This window comes from Geotrypetes seraphini, chromosome 1 (genome assembly GCF_902459505.1).
Source record: "Geotrypetes seraphini chromosome 1, aGeoSer1.1, whole genome shotgun sequence".
Lineage (NCBI taxonomy): Eukaryota > Metazoa > Chordata > Amphibia > Gymnophiona > Dermophiidae > Geotrypetes > Geotrypetes seraphini.
In genome coordinates, this window is record NC_047084.1 from 442639843 (window position 1) to 442666758 (window position 26916).

Sequence of the window (26916 nt, forward strand, 5' to 3'; positions counted from 1 at the left end):
GACAACAAAGGTAGAAAAAAAATTCTATTTATTTATTTTTTGCTTTAGGATAAAGTAGTATATTAGTTGTGTTGATAAAAATTTATAAACAAAGCCCTGCCATCTGAACATCTCTTTCTCTAGTTCAGCAGCAGGAACTTTGATTTATAAGAAAGGAATAAGCTAAATATTACAGTACTAAGGCTTATATGGATGCAGCGAGGACGGTGACGGGGCGGTGAATGGGATGGCAGTGGCAGTGACGGGGCGGTGAAAGGGATGGCGGTGACGGGGCGGTGAAGGGAACGGTGGGACGGGGCGGTGGCGGGGACAGATTTTTTTCCCTGTGTCATTCTCTACTTTGCATGTCACCCCATTCAGGGTTGCTAAAGCCTTGAAATTTCTCTTCCTAAAATCAGGTGTTTCAATTTTATTTTCAGAAACTTGGATTTGAAAATGCAGCTGGAGTCTGCTCAAGGAGAGGTGGTCCAGCTAAAGAAACGAGAGAGAGAGCTGGAATGGAAAGCACAGCAACAATTACATGTTTCGCAACAAAAACTAGAGGTACTCATAAAATCAAGTGGAATAAATGAATAGATAAAAAAACTGTCATTTTAGGTAGTGGCTAAACCCCAAGTACATGCTAATTCTCATCGTCATTTCATCCTGACCATCAGTTTCTTTTTCCAGAAAATCATGTTCTTCTTTCTCCTACAGCAGTTGGAAGAGGAGAAAGCCTCTGTGAAAGCCCAGGTCACATCGCTATTGGCAGAATTAACAGAAAGCCAATGCCAGCTAGAAATATGCAAGAGGGAAAAACAGGACTTGAAAGACAGGTAAAGGACATTGCCTTTCATTGTGCCCCCCACCCCCAGCAGTACAGAAGCATGATAAAAGGTGTGCAGATACAATGTGGTGTATGGTAAAACCTGAACTTCTTTAGTGTCCTCACCAGACCAGCCCAGAGTCTGAGTTAGCTTATCAATCAGCAGATGGCGATAAAAAGTATAGCTCTCAGCACATATTCTTTAAGGGCACAATGTAGCCTTAGCTCCTTAGTATCTCCAACTCCAGCAGATAGTAGCAGTCTGATCATGCAGCTTCTGGGCTGGTTTATAAATATGCTCAGAGCTGGAGAGCTTATCACACCTGTGTCATTTCTTTGCAGAGCAGCGGGCCCTGCACGCTGCACATGACTGATGCGAAGCCTTCCCTCTGACGTCAGCTCTGACGAGGGAAGACTTCCAGGTTGGTTACGTATAGCATGCTGCAGGTAGGAAAAGAGCCTCTCTGCTCGAGCTGCCTCCTACCCAGCAGGATCCCTGCGACCTGAAGGAGGAACCCACGGGATCCCCGTCATCCCCGTTCCCATGCAGCTCTCTAGTTTGTTGGTACTTTTGTTTGTAGGTTGGAGATATTGGTTGCTATCTGGACTCTGGATGGCTCAATAATTCAGTTTTTTAGCATTCCTCGACCAGCCTAGATGGATGGATTATGCACTCCTACCAGCAGGTGGGTGGAGACTGAACTATACATAGACACTGCTTATTGTGACCCTGAGCAAGTCACTTAATCCCCCATTGTCCCAGGTATATTAGCTAGATTGTGAGCCCGCCAGGACAGATGAGGAAAAATGCTTGGGTACCTGAATAAATTAATGTAAAACTGTTCTGAGCTCCCCTGGGAGAATGGTATAGAATAGTGTTCTTCAACCGCCGGTCCATAGACTGGTGCCGGTCCGCAGAAATTTCCTGCCGGTCCGCGGCTGAAACATGCCTCGGGCCTGAGGAGATCAGTGCCCAAAGCTGTGAGCGGTGACTCCTACGCGCGTCCTGCACCTGAACCGGCAGCCTTCTCTCTGATGTTGCAACGTCAGAGGAAAAGATTCCGGATAATGCGCAGGATGCGCAAGGAGCCACCGCACGTGGCTTTGTGCACTGATCTCCTCAGACCCGAGGCACGTTCCAGCCACGGACCGGCAGTGAGGAAGAGGGGAAGTGAGGAAGAGGGAGCCAGCCGCAAACAGTGAGGAAGAGGGAGCTAGCCGTGAGCAACATAAAATGGCCAGGTGGGAGCACTGGTATGTTTCTTGCAGAGGGGGAGGAAGACGAGAGACAGCTGGCTTTCTCAAGGCGTTGTTTGTAAACGAGAGGGCAGGACACCCAGCCTCATCCAACTGCCATGATGAACGGATGGCACATGGAGGGAGGGAGACAATAAAGATAGGGGGAATGATTTTATTTTCAATTTAATGATTGAATTGTGTCAATTTTGAGAATTTTCATGTGCTGTCTATATTTTACACTGTTCAGGAAGAAATGTAATTTGTTTCTTTTTCTCTGGGGTTGTACTGCATGCAGAGTCTTGAATCTTAGGGTTTCGTTTGAATATATTAGTAATTTTAGTTTGTGGTCCCATATTTGCATAGGGGTAATCTGTTCTAGTAGGAATGAATATTGAGAGGCATACAGGTCCAGACGGCATTCACCCAAGGGTACTCAAGGAACTAAGGAACGAAATAGCAGAGCCACTTCGCCAAATATGTAACCTATCCTTAAAAACTGGAGAGATCCCAGAGGATTGGAAAATTGCAAATGTCACACCCATCTTCCAAGAAGGGTTCAAGGGGGGACCCGGGAAACTACAGGTCGGTGAGCTTGACCTCGGTCCCGGGAAAGATGATGGAAGCACTGATTAAGGACAGTATCTGTGAACACATAGAAAACAATGGACAGCTAAAGTCGAGCCAGCACGGCTTCTGCAAGGGTAGGTTATGCCTCACAAACTTATTGTACTTCTTTGAGGGGGTAAACAGCCAGGTGGATAAAGGGGAATCCATTGACATCATTTACCTTGACTTTCAAAAAGCCTTCGACAAGGTACCGCACGAAAGACTGCTTAAAAAGCTGTGGAGGAGTATAGGAAATTTAAGATGTCCTTATCAGCTGACTTGCATTATTTTCCTTAATATTATCTCTTTGTATTTTCCGTTTATAATTACATTTTGGATCATTTGCGGACTTGAGCCGATTTAAGTTAATTTGTATCCTTGAAATTTATAATATTGTTATGATTTTCTCTTCTTGACTTAAAAAGCTTTCTGTACAAGTAAATCTTGAACTGTATTTTGAAAATTGAATAAATAAATAATAATAAAAAAAAAAAAGCTGTGGAAACACGGGGTGCAAGGGGAGGTCCACCGATGGATCAAAAACTGGCTGGCGAACAGGAAACAGAGGGTTGGAGTAAAGGGCCATTACTCAGACTGGCATTGGGTCACGAACGGAATTCCGCAGGGGTCGGTGCTGGGACCGCTCCTGTTCAATATATTTATTAATGACCTGAAGGCGGGAACAGATTGCGAATTTGTTAAATTTGCGGATGACACCAAACTCTACCATGGAAGACTGCGAAGATCTGCAAAGGGACCTAACGACGCTAGAAGAATGTGCCAAAAAATGGCAAATGAACTTTAACGTAGGGAAATGCAAGGTCATGCATGTAGTGAAAAAGAACCCGATGTTCAGCTACAAAATGGGGGGATCACGGCTAGGGGTAAGTAACCTTGAAAGAGACCTGGGAGTGATGGTAGACGCATCTTTGAAGGCGTCAGCACAGTGCGCCACAGCCTCAAGAAAAGCAAACAAAATGTTGGGTATCACGACTAGGACGAAGGAGGTCATCCTGCCACTGTATCGTGCAATGGTGCGACCGCATCTGGAGTACTGTGTCCAGTACTGGTCGCCGTACCTCAAGAAGGACATGGCGGTACTTGAGGGAGTCCAGAGAAGAGCAACTAAACTGATAAGGGGTATGGAAAACCTCTCATACACTGACAGACTGAAAAAGCTGGGGCTGTTCTCCCTGGAAAAGCGGAGACTTAGAGGAGACATGATAGAAACCTTCAAGATCCTGAAGGATATAGAAAAGGTAGACAGGGACAGATTTTTTAGATTATGGGGAACCACAAGTACAAGGGGGCACTCGGAGAAATTAAAAGGGGACAGGTTTAGAACAAATGCCAGAAAGTTCTTTTTCACCCAGAGGGTGGTGGATACATGGAACGCGCTTCCGGAGGCTGTGATAGGCCGGAGCACATTACAAGGCTTCAAAGAAGGTTTGGATAGGTTCCTAGAGGATAAAGGAATTGAGGGGTACAGATAGGAGTAGCGGTAGGTTATAGGGATAGTCTGGGACCACTGCTCAGGCAATGGGCCTGATGGGCCGCCGCAGGAGCGGACCGCTGGGCGAGATGGACCTCTGGTCTGCCTCAGCGGAGGCATCTTCTTATGTTCTGTAGTTTACATTTGTGGTTAACCATTTATGTGTTTTTAATAAGATTATATTGTGTGTATATATGAAAAATGAATGGAAAAAATAGTGTTACAATTAGTACTATTATGGGGGCGGAGATGGGTGGGGTCTGGCCCACGACTTAGCCCAGTGCTCTTCAACCGCCGGTCCATGGACCAGTGCTGGTCCACAAAATAATTATTTTATTTCCGCCGGTCCATAGGTGTCAAAAGGTTGAAGAACACTGATATAGAAGACTGAATAAATAAATATAGACTTCTGGTGGAGCTGTAAATTAGCTCTGTAGCCTCTCCCAGAGTCAGTATTTCTCAGTCTCCCAGCATGTGGTAGAGGTGTGAGCCTGTGCAGCCTCGACTAGTCTGGTAGACTTGGGGGAAAATGTTACTGGAGTTAGCAGTGTTTATAATTCATTCTGGCTCCTAATATCTCTGCTTCTCTCCCAGGGCTCCTTCTTGGCTGCTGGTTGGGGCTGCCCTGGGGGTGTCAAACTCAGGTGGCAAGGTCCCTCCCCTTTTCCTTCCGTATACCTCCTGTTTCAATTGGTTTTCTGCAACATTTGGTCTGCATTTCTGTGGAGTAGGGGGCTGTTGTTGCTACCATTTTCTGCTGTCTTAATAGAAATACTGGTTGACTAGGGCCTGTACAGCACCTTATAGAGTGATATCACTTAGTAGTTCTCAGTCTCCTCATCTGCTGGTGGGAGGGCATATAACACTCTTATCAGGAATGGTCTGGTGAGACTAGTGGAAAGAAAATAATCAGGTAAGATCTAACTTCTCCTTATATATTTTATACCACTTTTTCTGTGAGTTTACAAAAACTGGTATAGAAAATATTTAAATTAAATCTGAACATCAGCACCTATATCCTCTGATCAGAGTACTGTGGTTTGTTTTTCTAGGCACCGGATTACGAGTGATACTTTGCAGCAACGGAAAGGAGAGTCAGAGATGCAGCTGAAGAAGCACAGTGTTCAGGTGGATCAGCTGCGTTTGCAGGTCCAGAATCTGGAAGCTGCACTCAAGGTTGAGCGGCAGAATGGCTCTGAGGAGAAGTGAGTCCAAGGTTTTGGTTAAATGAAGAATATGCTCTCTTTGTGTCCGTTTCAGTATATAATAAGCTTTCTAGTTAGAAATGCTGAAATTTAATATTATATTTAAGAACTGACAGAATAGTGGTTGTTGATTAAATCAAATGCAATACAGGGTATAGAACTGCTAGTGCAGCATTCTTAGGCCAGCCACAGATCCCAGTCCTTCGTGCAACTTCTAAACTAAACTAAACTAAGCCTTAGGTTTATATACCGCATCTTCTCCACTGAAGTGGAGCTCGACACGGTTTACAGAGTTTAAAAAATATGGGAAGAGAGAAGAGAAAGAGTTTACAAAGCATAAAAAGAAGGGATGTAATCAGGAGAAGAGATTATTATATGCTAGAGAAAAGCCAGGTTTTCAGTTGTTTTTGGAATAGTTGGAGGGAGTCCAGGTTCTGCAGCGGGACAGTGAGGTCGTTCCAGAGGCCGGTGATTTTGGAGAGGAGGGATCTACCCAGTTTACCTGCGTGGAGGATGCCGTGTAGAGAGGGGAAGGATAGTTTATGTCTGTGGGCAGATCTGGTGGTAGTTGGTGTCGGGGCGAGGAAGGATAGAGGGATTAGGGGCGGAAGGATGCCGTGAATGATCTTGAAAGCCAGGCAGGAGCATTTGAAATGAATTCTGGAAAGTACTGGGAGCCAGTGAAGATTGGTAAGTAGAGAGGAGACGTGGTCATATTTGCGTTTAGCAAAAATCAGCTTAGCCGCAGTGTTCTGGATAAGCTGGAGTCTACGAAGACTTTTTTTCGTTAGGCCTAAGTAGATGGCGTTACAATAATCGAGTTTGGATAGGATGATGGATTGTACAAGGACGGTGAAATGCTTTTGGTGAAAATAGGATCTAACTTTCCTCAGCATGTGGAGGCTGAAAAAACAAGATTTTGCCAGGGAATTCAGGTGATCGTTGAGGGAAAGGGAGGAGTCGATAGTGATGCCAAGGACCTTGCTTGAGAACTCAAGGTGTAGAGCAGGGTCTGTGGGTAGGGTGAAGAGGGCGGGCAGGTGAGCTAATTTTGGGCCGAGCCAGAGTAATTTTGTTTTTGATTCATTTAATTTCATCTGTACTGAGAGGGACCAGGCGTGAAGTCTCATTATGCATGATGTGATGTTCTCTTGGAGGTTTGTAAGGTTTGGATCTGTTTCGAGGAGGATGAGGATATCGTCTGCATATGTGTAAATTGTTTCAAGGGGGGATAGTTTAAGGAGCTTCAGGGAGGTCATATATATGTTGAAGAGAATAGGGGAGAGCCCTGTGGAACACCACAGGATGGTGTCCATGAAGCGGATTTGGAGCCGTTTGTGTTGACAATGTAGGAACGATCACGAAGGAAGTTTGAGAACCACTTCTATTGCCCAATGACATTTTACTTGGAACCCACACACAGCCCCAGCTGCAGCAGTTCCGTTCTTTTATAGAACGAGGGGGAGTGCAGCTCTAAGATGGTGGGATAATAATATGAAATTTGCCTCTTTGTCATTAGGAGAAAACTAGCTCAGTTGCAAGCAGCATACCATCAGCTCTTCCAGGAATACGACCTGCACATCAAATCTAGCATGGACACTGAAACGAGGAACAGGGTGAGTACTTCTTCAATCTGCAGAGGTGTAGGCAGCCTAGGCTTCTGTGTGCTTTTATTCGTTTAACTTTATTTTATTTTTATTTTTTTTTGTTCTTTTAGGAGTTGAGCATCCATCTGGAGGACCTGTCTCAGCAGCTTAATCAAGCAGAAGAGGCACTAGGGGCAAAACAAGGTTTAATAGATAAGCTGAAAGAAGAGGCTGAGAAACACAAGACCACACAGGAAGCTGTTGCTGTGTTAAAGGCACAGGTCAGGATGGAGATGTAGAAAATTCCAGCATGGTCTTTCTACTTCCAGTCACATGTTGCAGATCAGTGTGTGCAGATGGCCTTGAATATGGATACAAACAACTGAGTGAATAGTGTTGTTCATGCATTCTTTTGCAGGCTGAGATCTACAAGCTGGACTTTATGGCAGAGAGGCGAGCCCGAGAGCAGCTGCATGAACAGCGAGAACGTTTACAGGAACAACTGGATCAGCTGCAGAAAGTCTATGAGAAATTGAAGTCTGATTCTGAGGGAACCAGCAGGTAAGTTCTGCTGGAGGCCACATTTAATCTACCACTCTCACGGGGTGACTGCAGAAACCATTTAGGCTTATTTACTAAAGCTATATGCTTAGAGCCTTGTGTCATATGCTGTTTGCACAAAACCAATAGTACATTAACAGTGTGACAGAGCAGGACAGATGCAGCAATTGCTAATCTATCTCCAGGAATGGCAGAGATTAAAGCCTGCATTGATCAGATGACATATATAAATGGGCTTTCACATTCCTGCTACTGTTAATCATAAAAAAAAAAAAAAAGTTTAGAGGACCATAGAGAAGTACTGCAAAAGCATGTAAAAAAAGCTTGACATTTGGGAGAACTTGACATTTCTCCAGTTTAAGATCAGGACAATTTATTTCTTCCCTTTCAAAAGTGCAGTATAGCTGGTTACGAGAGAATAGAGAGCTGTACGGGAACAGGGACTGCAGCTATGACTTCTGGGTCCTTAGGATCCATGGGGATGAGAGAAGTCTCTGTGGATTTCCCACTAGAGGGTACTCCAAATCTCTGATGATTGGAACATACTGAGAAAAGCTATTGGAGTACTAAAGTGAGGTTTGGAATACAATGAGAGAAGCTATTGGAGCCTCAGAATGAGGCTTGGAATATACTGAGAGGTTACTGGAGCGTGGATAACTAAAATAGTGAAGGAAGCGATAGGCAATAAGAAAAATTCATTCAGGAAATGGAAAAAGGACAAAACTGAGGGGAACTGGAAAGAGCACAGGAAGTATCAAAAAGAATGTCACCGAGTGGTTCAAAAAGCCAAAAGAGAGTATGAAGAGGGGCTAGCCAGGGAAGCATGAAATTTCAAACCATTCTTTAGATATGTTAAAGGGAAGCAACCGGCTAGGGAGGAGGTGGGACCGCTGGACGACGGAGACAGGAAGGGAGTGATGAAGGAGGAGAAAGAAGTGGCAGAAAGACTTTACATGTTCTTTTCGTCTGTATTTACAAACTAAGACACATCCGACATACCAGAACCTGAACAATTCTTCAATGGAAATCAAGCAGAAAAATTAACATCCATGAAAGTGAGCCTTGAAGATGTACGCAGGCAGATAGAAAAACTAAAAACTGACAAATCCCCGGGTCCGGACGGAATCCATCCAAGGGTTCTGAAGGAATTAAAGGAGGAGATAGCAGAACTACTGCAGCAAATTTGCAATCTATCCCTGAAAACAGGCATGATCCCGGAGGACTGGAAGATAGCCAACGTTACGCCCATCTTTAAAAAGGGATCAAGAGAGGGGGGCGTGACTTAGAGTGTGCAAGATGGAAGCATAACCGCGGAGCTCCCTAAGCCCAAGGCAACTAACTGAAAGAATAAATCATTTTATAATTGTTGCCCCTTACTAAAAGTAACGGAAATCTTCGTCGGAAATGGCGGCAATGCGGCAGGGAAAGTCAGAGAAGCTGAGTACATTGGGTGTGACAGCGAAGAAATCAAAGTTCACACAGCTGACGCCGACGAAAGTGCCAATACCAATAGATGATGAAGAAATGTTTGAAAAGGTTGACATCATGTCAGAGTTGTTTAAAATTAAGCTAATGTTGCAGGACAATGCAAATAAAATAACGGAGGTAAAGGAGGAAGTCGTAAGCCTAAAGCAGCAGATTCAGATTGAGAGTCAGAGAATGTCGCTGATTGAGGAAAGAGTCGAGCAGGTGGAAGTTATCACGCAAAAGTGTGAAGCAGAAAGGCAATCTGTGGAGCTGCTTAAAAATCAACTAGTGGATATGGAGAACCGGGGAAAGAGGAAAAATATAAGAATTCTTGGTATGGCCGAAAATTTGGAAGGGGGAGACGCTATACAATTTTTTGAGAATTTACTGCCTAAACTGTTACAGTTAAACTCAAAGTGGCCGTTGGAAATAATTAATTAATTAATTAGGAAAGATTTGTTTTCCAAACAAACATTGTATTATGGAAATTCTTTTTTTTTTTTTTCTGTTTTTAAATCTTTATTCATTTTCAATTGTTACATCAAGTGAATTACATAAACTCAATAAAAATTTATATATACATACTTGATAAGCTCATCTATTAATATTTGATTTAACTTTTTAATATTTCAGAAATCTAAATTTATATATTTTTAGTTAATATAATAATATCCCATCCCCTCCCCCCTCCCTTCAGAACCTCAATACATGAATAAAGTTTTAATACAATCCCCCCTTCCCTTCTTATCAAATTCTAAACATGGGAAAATTAATCATTCTTTATAATATTCAGTTAATGGTCTCCATATTTTTTGAAATTTACTTATATATCCCTTTTGTGTTGCTATAGTGAGTTCCATTTTGTATATATGGTATACTGAGTTCCACCAGAATGTATAATTCAATCTGTCATGTTTTTTCCAATTATATGTGATTTGTTGTATTGCTATTCCAGTTAAAATAAAAAGAAGTTTGTTATTGTTTGATGATATTTGACTTCTTGCTCTCATTGTTGTTCCAAATAATATAGTATCATATGTCAAGGCTACTGGATTTTCTAGCATCCTATTAATTTGGGGCCAAATTGATTTCCAGAATGTTAAAATGAATGGACAAAAGAATAAAAGATGGTCTAATGTCCCAATTTCAACATGACAGTGCCAGCATCTATTAGATTTAGAGCTATCAATTCTATGTAAACGTGTAGGGGTCCATAAAGCTCTATGTAAAAGAAAAAACCAAGTTTGTCTCATAGATGCTGACACCGTACATTTTAACCTCCAAGACCAAAGTCGTGGCCATTGAGATGCACTAATTTGGTGCTTTATCTCAATGCTCCAAATGTCTCTAAGACCATTTTTTGGTTTTTTATTTATATAATTTATTTATATTATGGAAATTCTAATAAGGCGGGAAGATTATTGGCAAATTATCTCAAAGCAAGGAAAAGAAGGAGTAATATTATGGCAATTAAAGATGATAAAGCAATTACACATAATCAGATTGAAAAGATATTAAGTCATTCTAACTTTTTATAAAGACCTATATTCTTCTGAGCCTTATTTAGATAGGGAAAAAGATGGTTTAGAATTTTTAAACTTAATTATTGGTCCCAAAGTTGCTGTCCATATAAGAAGAAGTTTAGAAGAGCCTATATCTCTAAAAGAATTAAAAACAGTGTTGAAGTCTCTTAGAGTTGGATCCGCTCCAGGTGGTGATGGTTTCACGGTAGAATTTTATAAAGCATTTCAAATTATTCTTTTACCTCATTTGTTAAATTTATATCAGTCACAACTTACTAATGGTTGTATTACAGGTACTATGGCTGAATCATTAACTATTGTTTTGCCTAAGTTAAATAGAGATCCTACTTTGGTTTCAAACTACAGGCCTATTTCTTTAATAAATGTGGATGGTAAACTTTTGGCTAAGTTATTGGCTTTGCACTTAGCTAAGGCTCTCCCTTATATTATTGATATGCACTAAACTGGATTCTTTAGCACTCTCCAGACCAGTAGAGGTTAACTTTACGAATGGGTATATATCTAATCATGACCAGCAGGTGGAGACTGAAAACAAAACTTTGGGACAGTATATACTATCCTCCCTTCTCTATTTCCCTCAGTCTTCTTTCAGTCTCCAGCAGGTGTTGAGTGATCTGTACCCATCTCTCTTGGTAGGGCTGTTGGAATTTGTTTAGGGGTTTATTGTCCCTGTTTTTGGCCGGACGGAGCTTGGTCGGGCCCTGTTTGGGGGTCCGTCCGACCTCGGGGGTGTCAAACCCGGCGGGTCACGAGCGGGGTCCCTCCCCCCACTTCCTCCACCTCCCCACATTTTTTTAGAGGAGCCTCAGCAGTAAGCCTTGCCCCCTAAGTCAAGCAAGGCATATTGCTTCGAGAGCCTGTGGAGTCTGTTCTGTAAAAAAAAAAAAAATCCTGAGGTAGTGCTGGTCTGAAGGGTTGTTTCCCTTTAAGAAAACTGTATTTTACTGTATTTTTTCATGTAACCAGCACTTTTTTATAGCTAGGTCGCGTCTGGAGCAATTGTGCCCTTCTCCGGGGGAGTAGGCCACAATTTTAGTCCAGCCGCGAGGCACTCGCGGCCGGCCTGAACTCGGCGGTTTGGGTCGGTGAGGTGGTGGAGCTCCGTCGGCAGCGGCTGCAGGCACCCAGAGCTCCCCGCCGATGGTGCCTCGCGAGTCGGCTTGGAGCAGTGGGGAAGCCCGGTCTTCCACAACCGCCCACGGAGGGATTCCCCGAAGGATTCCCTCTCAGCTGATTTTTTGACAGCTGATGCCGACTTGCCTGTCTTAGCGGCTGAGACTGTTCAGTCTTCTCAGCCGCTACAGGCCATGGAGGGAGCATTTTTGGCGGGAACTTCGCCATTTTCTTTGTCTGGCCCCTCCATTTTGTCTGCAACCTCAGGTGACCTTCCCCCTGTATGGCGAACACAGGGGCAGGTTTCAGCATGGACCCCTGCTGGGGCAGGGAGTCCCTGGGGACCCCCAGGGGTTTTTTGCCCCCAATTTATTTTCTTTCTTTGTGCGGACTTTTGGGGGTCCCACGTGCGCCTGGGGGGTTTCGGGGGGGGTTTCCCTCCGCGCCCCCTATGGCTTTGCCTCCCTCTTTTCGTTTGGCGTCCCCTCTTCCTCCTCCCTCATCCAAGCGCCCGCGGGGGGGCTTGGATTGCGAATTGGTGGGCGGAGGAGCGTGTTGGCCTGGTTGAGGACCTGGCTGCTTTGGCGGGCTTCCAGGATCCTCTAGAGGGGACGCCTGTTGGCAGCGGGGCGGCGGGTTTCCCGTCTTCCAGAGCAGATGCGTCCGTGGTGCGCTTTTTTATTCAGAGGGATGAGCTTTTAGACCTGTGTAGCAGGTCTCCTTGGTGCTGCATTTTTGCAGTGGCGCCGCCGGAGACCCCGCGTATGGGGGCCCCTCTGCTTCAGGGGGTCTGTCCTGGTTCCCGCTCTTTTCCTGTGCGTCAGGATTTGCGGGATTTTGTGTTGGCGCAGTGGCCTATGGGCGCAGTTTCGTTTGGTGTGCGCCTTGGCTCTTGGGTATCCCGTCCCGGAGGGAGGTAGGGCTACCTTAATTTCGCCAATGGGGAACGCGGTGGTCTCGGCACTTCCTAAGCGGCATACCGTGCCTGTTATGGACGGTTCTGCTCTTAGGGTCTCGGAGGCGCGTGCGTTAGAGACTCTTCTTAAGTATGATTTTGATGTCTCTGCCTTTGGGGTCCAGGCGGCTGTTTGTGGGGAGCTAGTCGCTCGCGCCGTGTTTCGGTGGGCTGAGCGTGTCCTGGATCGGGAGTCTGATGACTGGTCTCTAGTGGATCAGGAGGTAGCGAAGATTGCGATGGCTGCCTCGTTCCTCTCAGATGCTCTTTATGACTTGGTGCGGATTTCGGCTAAGTCTATGGCATGGCCGCGCGGCGTATTTTGTGGCTGCGCGCTTGGGCGGCGGATTCTGCGTCCAAAGCTAAGTTTACTAAAGTTCCCTTTAGGGGGTCTTTTTGTTTGGAGAGGAATTAGATGAGTTGATTCAGACTCTGACGGACTCGAAGGTGCCCCGTCTGCCTGAGGACCGTGCCCGCCCTGCGTCTAGGTGTGGGGCTGCCCGGGGGCGTTTGCGGGAATTTCGCAAGTATCGCCCGGGGCGTGGGGCTGCTTCTTTCCCGGCTCAGGGTTTTTCCCGGGGTCGGTTCTTCCAGCGCATGCAGCCCTTTCGGGGGGCCCGTCGGGGGGCAGGGAATCCCTCCGCCGGTTCCCCCGCTTCCCGTCCTGCGCAATGACTCCTTGCCGGCGCCCCCTTTGGTTCCGGTGGGGGCCCGGCTGCGCAAATTTTTCCCCAAATGGGCCGAGATCGCGTCCGATCAGTGGGTCCTTGAGGTGGTGCGGGACGGTTACGCTCTGGAGTTTACCCGCTCTCTGCCGGACCTTTTCCTCGCTTCTCCATGTCAGACTCCATGGAAGACGCAGGCTTTTCGTCAGACCCTTCAGCGTTTGCTAGATCTCGAGGCAGTGGTGCCGGTGTCCCCTACGGAGTGGGGCACCGGCAGGTACTCCATTTACTTTGTGGTGGCCATAAAGGAGGGGACCTTTCGGCCCATCCTGGATTTGAAAGGGGTCAACAGAGCTCTCAAGATTCCGTCTTTCCGCATGGAAACGCTGCGGTCGGTCATTCTGGCGGTTCAGCCGGGGGAGTTTCTTACGTCTCTCGATCTGACGGAGGCCTACTTGCAGGTTCCAATTCGGGCCTCTCATCAGCACTTCCTTCGCTTTGCGAACTTGGGGCGGCACTTTCAGTTCTGTGCGCTTCCCTTTGGTCTGGCCACGGCTCCTCGGACGTTCACCACGGTAATGGTGGTCGTCGCGGCAGCCTTGCGGTCGGTGGGCATCCTGGTTCACCCCTACCTGGACGACTGGTTGATTCGGGCAAAGTCGTTGCAGGAGAGCTCCCGGGTTACGGCTCGGGTGGTGGAGTTTCTCCGGTCGCTGGGCTGGGTGGTCAACCTTTCCAAGAGTCGGTTGGTCCCGGCTCAGCGTCTGGAGTGCCTTGGGGTTATGTTCGACATCTCCTTGGGGAAGGTCTTCCTTCCAGAGGCCCGGGTGAGCAAATTGCAATCTCAGATTCGCCTGCTTTTGGCATCCCGGGGTCCTCGGGCGCGAGATTTCCTCCAAGTCCTGGGGTCAATGGCGGCGTCCCTGGACGTGGTGAGGTGGGCGCGGGCCCACATGCGTCCTCTTCAGTATGCTCTGCTCCGGAGGTGGTCTCCCCGGAGGCAAGATTTGGATGTTCCGGTTCCCCTGCGAGGCTTGGCGCGCTGCAGTCTGCGCTGGTGGCTCCGGACCCCTCACCTGGTTCAGGGGGTGGGTCTGGATCTCCCGCAGTGGACGGTGCTCCTTACGGATGCGAGTCTCCTCGGTTGGGGGGCTCAGTTTATGGGCCACTCAGCTCGGGGCACCTGGTCCGCGGAGGAGGCCTCCTGGTCGATCAACGAGTTGGAGACCAGAGCGGTCAGGCTGGCGCTGTTAGCTTTCCACTCCCTTTTGCTGGGCAAGTCGGTCAGAGTCCTGTCGGACAATGCCACGGCGGTGGCTTATGTCAATCGTCAGGGGGGCACCAAGAGCACTCCTGTGGCGCAGGAGGCGGCTCGGCTCATGGTTTGGGCGGAGTCCCATCTTCTGGACCTCTCGGCTTCTCATATAGCCGGGGTAGAAAATGTTCAGGCAGACTTCCTCAGTCGTCACTTCCTGGATCCAGGAGAGTGGTTTCTCGGCGCCGGAGCGTTTCGGTTGATAGTGCAAGATTGGGGGCAGCCCCTGATGGACCTGATGGCCACGAGTGGCAACGCCAAAGTGCCCCGCTTCTTCAGTCGTCGCAGGGAAGGGCTGGCCGAGGGTCTGGATACTCTGGTCCAGCCGTGGCCAACGGAGGGGCTGTTGTATGTGTTCCCTCCTTGGCCGCTGGTGGGCAGAGTGCTTCTTCGCATTGTTCACCATCCGGGTTTGGTGGTGCTGGTGGCTCCGGATTGGCCTCGACGTCCGTGGTATGCGGATCTGGTGAGGCACCTGGTGGCGGTTCCTCTTCCTCTGCCTCTCTCGGACGACCTTCTGATGCAGGGTCCCATTCCCTTGTTCGACCCGTCTCTCTTCTGTCTTACGGCGTGGCTCTTGAAAGGGGTCGCCTTAGCAAGAAGGGATATTCAGACAAGGTGATCGCTACACTGTTGGGGTCCCGGAGGCTTTCTACCTCTCGGGCTTATGTGCGGGTTTGGCGTCTCTTTGAGGAATGGTGTCGGGCGCGGGAAGTGACCTCTTTTCGCGCTTCTCTGCCTAACATTCTAGAGTTCTTGCAGGATGGCCTGGATAGAGGCCTGGCTTGGTCTTCTCTCCGGGTTCATCTTGCGGCCCTGTCGACCTTTCGAGGGTTGGTGTCAGGTCAGCGTTTATCGGCTCTTCCTGATGTGATTCGGTTTCTGCGGGCGGCCAAGTTGCTTAGGCCTCCCCTACGGCCCTCGGTTCCCTCTTGGGATCTTAATCTGGTTCTCTCTGTTTTGGTGCGCCCGCCTTTCGAGCCCTTGGACGACTGTTCTTTGAAGGACCTTACTTTGAAGGCGGTCTTTTTGGTGGCCATTACTTCTGCTAGGCGTATTTCTGAGCTGCAGGCTTTCTCTTGTAGGGCTCCCTTCTTGGAGTTGTCTAGGGAGCGGGTCGTCTTGCGGCCTGTTCCTTCCTTTCTGCCGAAGGTTGTTTCTCCTTTTCATGTCAATCAATCGGTGGTTCTCCCGGTCTTGGGTGGTCGGGAGGGCTCTTCTGAGCAACGGCAGCTGCGCAAGTTGGATGTCGGTCGGGTCCTTCGCTCTGATGTGCAGCGGACCCAGGAATTCCGGAAGTCCGATCATCTCTTTGTCCTCCTGGCTGGTCCTCGTCGGGGAGCTGGCGCTTCTAAGGCTACTATTGCGCGCTGGATCAAGGAGACGATTGCTTCCGCTTATCTTCTGAAACAGCAGCCTGTTCCGGAGTTTCTCAAGGCTCATTCCACTCGGGGTCAGGCGGCTTCTTGGGCTGAGTCGTCGCTCGTGCCTCCGGTGGATATTTGTAAGGCTGCGGTTTGGTCCTCCTTGTATTCTTTTGTTAGACATTATCGGGTAGATGTTCAGGCGCGTCGGGACGCGGTGTTCGGTGAGCGTGTTCTGGTATCGGCCCTTCGGGGGTCCCGCCCGTGAGAGGGACTGCTTTGGTACGTCCCATTCGTAAAGTTAACCTCTACTGGTCTGGAGAGTGCTAAAGAAGGAGAAATTAGGTTCTTACCTGCTAATTTACTTTCTTTTAGCTTCTCCAGACCAGTAGAGGTCCCCACCCTGTCTGTTGTTGTTGTTGTTGTTGGGGCTGTTTTCGCGGGCAGTTTTTGTTTTTTGCTGCGGGTTCTAGTATTTTTCTAGGGCCGGGGAGAATTAAAGAACAGCGGCTGTGGCTCGGCTGGCTTAGCTGGCGAGCTGTGGGGACATTTTCCTTCGGGTATTTCTCCTCTGCATTTTCCAACAGCATTTGGGTATGTTATTTGTTACTCCTGTTCGGAGTATTGTTTTCTTCCTGTTTTCCAGTTCTTGGTTCTGCTTGGCTATTCGGCAGACTGAGGGAAATAGAGAAGGGAGGATAGTATATACTGTCCCAAAGTTTTGTTTTCAGTCTCCACCTGCTGGTCATGATTAGATATATACCCATTCGTAAAGTTAACCTCTACTGGTCTGGAGAAGCTAAAAGAAAGTAAATTAGCAGGTAAGAACCTAATTTCTCCTTTGTTGCTAAAAGACATTCATCTAACAGTTCTAGATTAGCGTTTCATATGTTAAATTTAACCCAAAAAATGAATGATCCGTTTTCTGTATCTTTGGATGCAGAGAAAGCTTTTGATAGGGTCGAATGGAAATTTATGTATCAAGCATTAGATTGGTTTGGTATAGGGCCTGGATTTATACAAATGATTAAAACGTTGTATAGCTCCCCTTCTGCAAGATTGAATATTAATAATAATTTATCTGAGAGATTTAATTTGCAGAGGGGGGTTAGACAAGGTTGTCCTTTATCTCCTTTGCTGTTCGATGTTGTTTTAGAACCCTTATTATTAGCCATTCAACAAGCAAAGGGGATACAGGGTATTCCTCATTCTGACTGGGAATATAAAGTCTCAGCTTATGCAGAGGATATTCTGCTTTATTTAAGAAATCCAGAAACTACCATTCCATGTTTGCTGGAATTGATTGATACTTTTGGAAAATTTTCAGGATACAAAATAAATTGGAGTAAGTCTGAAATTCTTCCTTTGAATGTGCATTGTTCTAAAGGATTGTTTGATTCCTTTCCATTCATTTGGAAAGAAGACGGATTAAAATATTTAGGTATTAAGATTAAAAATAAATTGGACGACACAGTTAAAGAGAATGAAAAACTTTTATTAAAAAGAGTTACAGAGTTGTGTGAGCAATGGAATCCTTTACACATTTCTTGGTGGGGGAGAGTTCAAACTATTAAAATGATGATATTGCCTGTGGTTTGCTATCAAATGAGTGATAGCAATTTTTTTTCATGGGTCCTTTTATAAAAATCTTAATGGTATCCTTATGAAATTTATTTGGCTAGGTGAAATGCCTAGAATTGCCTTAATATCTCTTCAAAAACCAATTGAGGAGGGTGGGGTAAATTTTCCTAATTTTTATAGGTATCATCAAGCCTATATTTTACGTCAGGGTATGTATTGGATCCTCCCAGAACTCATGGAGAATGCCCTGGATTGGCTATATTTAGAATGGCGTCTCTTGTTTCCATTAAACTTGGTTCATGTTCCTAGTATTACATTGCCTAGAATATATAAGGAGAACAGAATTTTATCAGACACATGGAAAACATTGCGATATATTAGTAATTTAACACCTATTCCAATAAGTAAATCTACAAATCAATCTTTATGGATAAACTCCAAGATTCAAATTGGCGGATCTAAAATCTTATGGAAAAACTGGATTATTGCAGGCATTCAAACTCTGAATGATGTTATTTCAGATGGTAAACTGCTTGAATTTTCACAGTTGCAGCATAGATTTGGTCTTAATAAATCACAAAGTTTTAAATGGTTGCAGCTGAAGCAGGCTATTCAGGTGGAGTTCCCTGAATGGAAAAATCTGAATAATCAATATAGTTTGGAGTTCCTTTGCTTCCAAGCAGATTTCCTGGGATATCAAGCTGCAATGTGGTATAAATTACTTTCTGGATATATGAATAAAAAACCAAAAAATGGTCTTACAGACATTTGGAGCATTGAGATCAAGCAGCAAATTTCTGCATCTCAGTGGCCACGAATTTGGTCTTGGAGAATGAGATGTACAGTGTCAGCATTTATGAGACAAACTTGGTTCTTTTTGTTGCATAGAGCGTTTTGGACCCCTGTTCGTTTACAAAAATTAGATAGCTCTAAGTCTAATAGATGCTGGCATTGTAATCTGGAAGCAGGGATATTGGACCATTTACTTTATTATTGTCCCTGTATTAAAATTTTTTGGAATTCAATTTGGACTCAAGTAAATTGTCTTTTAGAAAACCATGTTGCATTATCCTATGATACTATTCTGTTTGGCATGTCTGAGGAAAAAAAGTCAAATTTCAGCGCATAATAACAAACTTTTATTAATAATGACGGGTTGCAATTCAGCATATTACTCATAATTGGAAAAATTATACTAATATTAATTATTCATTTTGGTGGAATTCACTTTGTCATATTTATAAAATGGAAAGAGCAATTTCTTGCTTTGCAGAAAGGTAACTATGATAATTTTAAGAAGACCTGGGGGCCATTAGAAAGTTATTGTAATGAGTAAACATCATTTTCCTTTGTTAGGTATATATATTTATTGGGGGGGGTTTAGGGGAGAAATATTTGATCTATTTTAATATGATATGTTTCTACTTGAATTATGTTTATTTGTAGTAATTGAGGGTAGATGGGTGGTAATTTTTATATTTTATGATTATATGTGTAAGATTTTCAAGTGTTACATACTGGTATAATTTTGTACACTTGTTGATAAGATTTAAAATGAATAAAGAATTTATAAAAAAAAAAGAGATCAAGAGGTGACCCTGGAAACTACGGACGGGTGAGTCTGACCTCGGTTCCGGGGAAAATGGCGGAAGCACTGATAAAAGAAAACATCGATGAACATTTTGAAAGAAACAAACTTCTGATAACCAGCCAACATGGTTTCTGCAAGGGGAGATCGTGCCTAACGAACTTATTGCACTTCTTTGAAGGAATTAAAAAACGGATGGACAAAGGAGACCCCATAGACATCATATATCTAGATTTCCAAAAAGCCTTTGACAAGGTGCCCCATGAACGCCTACTCTGGAAACTGAAGAACCATGGGGTGGAAGGAGACGTACATAGATGGATCAGAAACTGGTTGGTGGGTAGGAGTGAAGGGCCACTACTCGGGCTGGAGGAGGGTCACGAGTGGGGTCCCACAGGGCTCGGTGCTCGGGCCGCTGCTATTTAATATATTCATAAATGATCTAGAAACAGGGACGAAGTGTGAGATAATAAAATTTGCGGACGACACCAAACTATTTAGTGGAGCTCGGACTAAAGAGGACTGCGAAGAATTGCAAAGGGACTTGAACAAACTAGGGGAATGGGCGACGAGATGGCAGATGAAGTTCAAGGTTGAGAAATGTAAAGTATTACATGTGGGAAACAGAAACCCGAGGTACAACTATACGATGGGAGGGATGTTATTGAATGAGAGTACCCAAGAAAGGGACCTGGGGGTAATGGTGGACACGACAATGAAGCCTACGGCACTGCGCAGCAGCCGCTAAGAGCGCGAATAGACTGCTAGGTATAATCAAGAAGGGTATTACAACCAGAATGAAAGAAGTTATCTTGCCATTGTATTGGGCGATGGTGCGTCTGCATCTGGAGTACTGCATCCAATATTGGTCGCTGTACCTTAAGAAGGATATGGCGATACTCAAAAGGGTTCAGAGGAGAGCGACACGTCTTTTTTTTTTTATAAATCTTTATTCATTTTCAATCTTACATCAAGTGTACAAACATCAAAACAACAAGATTAAATATATCACTTGACAATCTTTCTAATTTATCTTATAATACATAAAATTACCTCCCTCCCCTCCCATCATTCCCTCTATTATTTTCCCAATATGAATAATAATATATAAAACCTTCCCCTCCCAACATTAGACGGTGTATATTTCAATAAAAAATGGTATCTACTCATTACAATAAGAAGTTAATGGCTCCCAAAAAGAGAGCGACACGTCTGATAAAAGGTTTGGAAAACCTTTCATACGCTGAGAGATTGGAAAACTGGGACTCTTTTCCCTGGAGAAGAGGAGACTTAGAGGGGATATGATAGAGACTTACAAGATCATGAAGGACATAGAGAGAGTAGAGAGGAACAGATTTTTCAAACTTTTGAAAAATAAAAGAACAAGAGGGCATTCGGAAAAGTTGAAAGGGGACAGATTCAAAACGAATGCTAGGAAGTTCTTTTTTACCCAACGTGTGGTGGACACCTGGAATGCGCTTCCAGAGGGCGAAATAGGGCAGAGTACAGTACTGGGGTTCAAGAAAGGATTGGACAATTTCCTGCTGGAAAAGGGGATAGAGGGGTATAGATAGAGGATTACTGCACAGGTCCTGGACCTGTTGGGCTGCCGCGTGAGCGGACTGCTGGGCACGATGGACCTCAGGTCTGACCCAGCAGAGGCATTGCTTATGTTCTTCCCTCCCTCCCTCCTTCCTTTCTATGTCCTTCTTGTCCCATCCTATGTCCTTAGTGCCCTCAGTGCCTCCTTCCTATGTTCTTAGTGCTCCCAGTGCCTCCTTCCTATGTCCTTAGTGCCCCCAGTGCCTCCTTCCTATGTCTTCCTCTCTGCCTTCCAGACTTTGTCCCCCCCCCAAGCAGAACTCTTGATTAGTATCTGTCTATCCCTCCCATGGCTCCTTGAAGCAGAACTCAAGCAGCATATTTCTTCCCCCCCCCCCCCCCGAAGCAGAACCTTTGCACGGCATTTTTCTATCCCTCCCTCCCATTCCCCCATGCAGTAGAACCCGGCATTTTTCTATCCCTCCCTCCCTCCCATCCCCCTGTGCAATAGAACCCTTGAGCAGCATCTTTCCATTCGCCACCGCCACTACCGCAGCCGTGCAGGCAAACCCCGCTGACCCTCCCATCCGACCCTCCCAACGCGAGACGACCGACAAATCTCCCGGCTCCAGCAGCTTTTTCTGCAGAAACACGCTGCTTCGTGGCCTTCTACTGCCCGTGATTCCCTCTGCCGCATCACTGATGATGTCATCAGTGACATCACAGAGGAAATCAGGGCGGTAGAAGGCCACGAAGCAGCGTATTTAGAGTGCTGCGTTTGCCGACGTTGCTGTAGCTGGGAGGAGCGGTGGGAGGGTCGGATGGGAGGGTCAACGGTGGTTCAGCTGCGCTGGGAGGGCGATAAACACGATGCTGCTGCCGGCAAATCCAGCAAGGGTGGGGAGAAATGCGAGAACCCAAACGGCCCTAAAGCACCACACCAGCGGGCCCCCCTGACCATTTCCGAGGGAGGCTTTTTTTTTTTTTTTTTGCGCGGCAGGGAGGGACAGGAAGCGATCGCCTGTCCCATTGTCTCCATGCACAGCCTGAAAACAGGACATTTCGGCTCCCGAAGCTGGGTGTGGGGACAACGGAACAGGAGATCTAAAAACGGGACGTATGGTCACCTTATATATGGGGAACAGACTTAAAGAATTTGAACATAAGGTATATAGGGGACAGACTTAAAGATCTAAATATGTACACTTGGGCCATTGACAAATTATTGTAATGAATAGATACCATTTTTCCATTATAAGTACAATATAAGTGAAGGGAGGGAGGGAGGGAATTTTGAATTTTATTAATGGTTTGGATCAGTAAAAAAGAATATTTAATAGGTTATATTTAATTGCATATATTATGGGAGGGTTGGGTGGGAAGGGGTTAAATTTTTATGTATCATTGTTAATATGACAGAAATTCAAGTGATGTATTTAATTTTAATTGTCAACTTACTGATACATTTGTTGTAAGATTGTAAAAATGAATAAAGAATTTAAATAAATAAATAAATATGTACACTTTTGAGGAAAGGCGGGAGAGGGAGATATGATAGAGATGTTTACCATATTCATTCAAAATATTTACCCAAAATGACAGTATGCTTCATTTTATATATAAAGCATCCTTTATGAAATTCAATTACTATTCATAACTAACCAATATTACATTTTGGGTTCTACTATATAAAAGTCCTTCTTAAACAAACACCAAATATCACCTCTAATTGGGGGTTTATGAAGGATAATAATTGATAATTGCTATTTATTAGTATATGGGTGGGAGGGAGGGGCTTTTTATATAATTATCTAGTTGGAAGATTACAAATAAGAATGTCAAGTGATTAATTAAGATTTTTATGAATGATTGTAGTACACTTCTTGTAATTTTTGAAAATGAATAAAGATTTATAAAAAAAAAAAAAAGAGATGTTTACCATATTTCTTGCTCCATAAGATGCACTTTTCCCCCAAAGTGGGTGGAAATGTAGATGCATCTTATAGAGTGATTATAACAACCCCTCCTCCCAGTAGTCCAGCGCTGTATCGGCAGGAGCTTTCCGCACTACTGCCCCTCCCTCACTGGATGGCTGCCTCCTCATTTTTTGCGGCAGAGTGGTGCACAAGGCAGGTGCGAGCTTTTCGCGCTCCTGCTTGGTCCCACGCCGCTTCCTGAATGGCTGCCGTCAGTTCTCGCGAGTCCTGCAAGAACTGATGGCAGCCATTCAGGGAGTGGCGCAGGGCCAGGCAGGAGCATGAAAAGCTCGCACCTGCCTTGTGCGCTGCTCTATCGCAAGAGATGAGGAGGCTGCCGTCCAGCGAGGGAGGGTCAGGAGCGTGGAAAGCTCCTGCCGATACAGTGCTGGACCACCGGAATTAAAAAAAAGTTACCAGGGGGTGGGGGGGGGGGGGGGAGGCTTGCCTTCCTGCCACTAGGTCTACTTGCCCTTTCCCAGCCTGCCACTAGACCTTCCCTGTGCCCTGTCCCCTGTCCCGGTCTACCAGTAGACCACCAGAGGGGGGGACAGGGGACACCATTTGGTTCAGAATGCACATGAATAGAGTCTTTCATTTGAAAGCTCTGGAATGAGAGGGCATAAGATAAAATTAAGAAGTGATAGGCACAGGAGTAATCTAAGGAAATATTTTACAAAAGGGTGGTAGATGAATGAAATGGTCTCCCGGTAGAGATGGTGGAGACAAAGATTGTGTCTGAATTCAAGAAAGTGGGGGACAGGCATGTGGGATCTCTTAGGGAGAGGAGGAGATAATGGATGCTGTGGATGGGCAGACTGAATTGACCATCTGGCCTTTATCTGCCATTATTTTTCTGTGTTTCTGTCCCTGTGCTCTCTTTTCTAGAGAAGAGCACTCAGTTGTTCTGTAAATCACTAACTAAATGCATATAGCTCTGCTAGGCAAGGGGTAGGGATATGTTCCTTTTTGCACTGTAATGCCCTAAGCTCTTTCTACTCTTTTTCCCTCCCTAAAGGACTCTTTCACAATTGATGAACCGGCATTCAGATAATTTTCGCACAGCTTTGCCTCAGCCAGGAGGTGAGTCTCTTTACTGTAGGATTAATGTACAAAGGAAGCTGGCATAAACAGAGCATTCTTTATCGTCCCTCAGACCGGCACATAAACTGATGGGTAATAGCTCACCATGACCTACAAGTGGAGACTGAGACACAAACTTTTGGCTGCCATATAAGTGGGCTGTGCAGTCTCAAGTACAATCAGTCTGCTCTCACGTCTCCAGCAGGTGGAGGTAGTAAGCCTGTGCAGTCCTTCCTTGGTTTAGTGTAGGGCTGATGGATGTTGTTATAGATTGGCCTTCTTGTCCCCGATTGTGGTGTCGAATTGAGCTTGGGGGACCCTTTTGGGGGTCCGTCAAACCTCGGGGGTGCCACACTCAACTGGTAGAGTCCCTTCCCCCATTTCCCCCACCTCCCCAAATTTTTATCTTTAGAGGTGCCTCAGCTGTAAACTAGAGAGTTGCGCGGGGACAGAAATCCCACCCGTCCCCGCCAAAGTCCCACCTGTCCCCACCCGTCCTCGTGAGGAATCCCACCTGTCCCCGCGAGGAATCCCCTCCGTCCCCACCTGTCCCTATAAACTACAGAAATAGTTATTTTGTTTAATTATGCTACTGAATTAAAGGCTCTGGTAGAAACCCATTTACAAATAAGCAAAAAGACTTTTATTAATTTGGAAATATTAATTGGGAAGAATACATACTTTGTAAACGGGTTTCTACCAGAGCCTCTAATGTTTATAAATTTTTATCAACACAACTAATATACTACTTTATCCTAAAGCAAAAAAAATAAAAAGAAATAGAATTTTTTTTCCTACCTTTGTTGCCTGGTTTTTGCTTTCCTCATGTTCTCATTCAATTCCTTCCATCCACTGTCTCTCTTCTCTCTGCATCTTCTATTTACTCTGTTACTGTGCCTCCCTTCCTCCCCCCTTCCAAATTGGTCAGGCACCCATCTTCTTCCCTCCGCTCCCCCCATAGTCAGGCATCTCTGTCTTCTTCCCTGCCAGCGTCTTCTCTCCCCACTCTCTCTTCCCCATTTCCTTTCAGCGTCCTTCTCCCCCCATCTTCCCCATGTCCTGTCAGCATCCTGCTCCCCCTTCTGTCTTCCCCATGTGCTTTCAGTGTCCTTCTCCCCCTTCTGTCTTCACCATGTCTTTTCAGCGTCCTTCTCCACCCCTTTGTCTTCCCCATGTGCTTTCAGCATCCTTCTCCACCCCTTTGTCTTCCCCAGTGCTTTCAGCGTCCTTCTCCCCCCTCAGTTTTACCTTAAGCGCCTTTTCCTCTCCACTCCATCTTTCCTCCCTTTCTCCCTCCCTGCCCGACTGACTGACAACAGAACAGGCTTACCCGCCAGACTGAGTATTGAAGCTGCTGTAAGAAAGTAATTTAAATTCACGACTACAGGGCAGGGAGGTTTGACGGACTGGGCCTGTTGTCGTTCGGTCGGGGGACCTGGCTGGCTGTGCTGCACCCGGTGCGGACCGCCCCCCGCCTTGTACCACTGCCTTTTTCCTGCCTGCCCTGTCACAGCACACAGCCGAACGTAAGTCTTCACGATGTCAGCGCTGACGTTGGAGGGAGGGAGGGCTTTGCTTAAGGCGCAGGGCTCACAGAAGGGCCGGGACCGCCAAGAGGAAACAGCAGGACACCGGTAGGAGCGTCTACATGATGGGGGGGGGTCGGGAGGCTGTGGGGGTGCGAGCAGTCCTTCAGGGTGGGGGTGCGGGTGGGAGTGCGTGCGAGCGGTCCTTCGGGGTGGGGGTGCAGGGGGGTGCAGGTGCGTGCGAGCGGTCCTTCGGGGTGGGGGTGCGAGCGGTCCTGCGGGGGGGTGAATCAGACGTCGGGGGGGGGCATCAGGCTTTCAAGGGGGGACAGGACTTCAAGGGGGAGAGGAGAGTTGGGGCAGTCGAAAGGAGAGTCGGGGTGGCCAGAGGAGAGTCGGGGCGGGAAAAAGGAGAGTCGGGCGGCGACGGGAGAGTCGGGGCAGCATGCGCGGTATACGGGTGTGCGCAGTATACAAATTTTTTAAAACATATTTTCGGTTTCCCGCGCGCTATACCCATGTGCGCGTTTTACACGGGTGCGCGTTATCTACGTGAAAATACGGTACTTTTAAGCTGAAAAAGTGCTCCAGATGCACGGTTGATGTGGCCAGCATATGCATGAAATGCACTGGCTGCAAGAAGGGGAATCCTTGTTGGCTTCAGGTGCTGGTGAATAGGGTTCCCATTTGCGCATGCACCGCATATTGACAACAGGCAGTGAGGAAGCCCACGCTTTCCCTACTGCGCACAGGGATTACTTCAGCCACTGACTGTCAGGGAAATGAGGTTTCCCTTACTGCCGATAGTGCTGGGGACTCCCTTGTTGTGGCTGCCGGCTTGCTTGCTTTAGCAGATGGGTCAGTTTTAGGCCTCTTTGCTGCTGCAGGCCTTGGGGGAGTTTTTTTTGGTGGGTTTGTGCCGGTTTTGGTGAGAAACACAACCATCTTGCCTGTAGCCTCAGGTGACCTTCTCCCTGTCTTAGAGAGACAGGAACAGGTTTGTGCTGGGTCTCCTGCTTTGACAGTGAGTCCTGCTTTGCTCCAGATTTTGTTTTAGCCATGTATAAGACTTACTTGCAGGCAGCCGGGGTCCTATTTTTTCCTTGAGGGTCTCTGGTTTTTCTGGGGGGCTTTTGCTTTCTGCGTCCACCCCCGTTCAGCCCCCACTCGGCGTCAGCTCTGGCCCAATCTCCTCCATCTTAGTCCAAATGGCCGCGTGTCTCGTGGGACGAAGATTTTCTATTTACAGTTGTGTTTTTGCCTGATGAGGATCCCAAGATCCTCTAGGGGGACAGATAACACTATCGTGTTTTGTGGAGACACCAGCTGTCGAGGATGCATCGGTGGTGCACATTTTTCAGCGGGAAGAGCTATAGGAGCTTATTCTTCAGGTTTCGTCACTTTGGGGCTTTGAGGAAGACATGAAGGAGCCCCCGCATGTGGTGAACATAAGAATTACCGCTGCTGGGTCAGACCAGTGGTCCATTGTGCCCAGCAGTCTGCTCATGCGGTAGCCCTTTGGTCAAAGACCAGTGCCCTAACTGAGACTAGCCTTACCTGCGTACGTTCTGGTTCAGCAGGAACTTGCCTAACTTTGTCTTGAATCCCTGGAGGCTGTTTTCCCCTATAACAGCCTCCGGAAAAGTGTTCCAGTTTTCTAACACTCTCTGGGTGAAGAAGAACTTCCTTACGTTTGTATGGAA

The 26916-nt window shown here is 46.3% G+C and overlaps 1 protein-coding gene across 8 annotated transcripts in view; it reads left to right on the plus strand.

The window, feature by feature from the left end:
• Positions 1-26916, plus strand: part of IKBKG (inhibitor of nuclear factor kappa B kinase regulatory subunit gamma) — an 83943-nt gene that overhangs the window by 49922 nt on the left and 7105 nt on the right. For all 8 annotated transcript variants that reach the window (XM_033920226.1, XM_033920235.1, XM_033920216.1 and 5 more), the window contains 7 exons: positions 420-543; positions 697-815; positions 5195-5347; positions 6867-6963; positions 7065-7214; positions 7352-7494; positions 23623-23687. In XM_033920226.1, coding sequence (XP_033776117.1) covers positions 420-543; positions 697-815; positions 5195-5347; positions 6867-6963; positions 7065-7214; positions 7352-7494; positions 23623-23687 — 851 coding nt within the window. The remainder of the gene's footprint in view (positions 1-419; positions 544-696; positions 816-5194; positions 5348-6866; positions 6964-7064; positions 7215-7351; positions 7495-23622; positions 23688-26916) is intronic.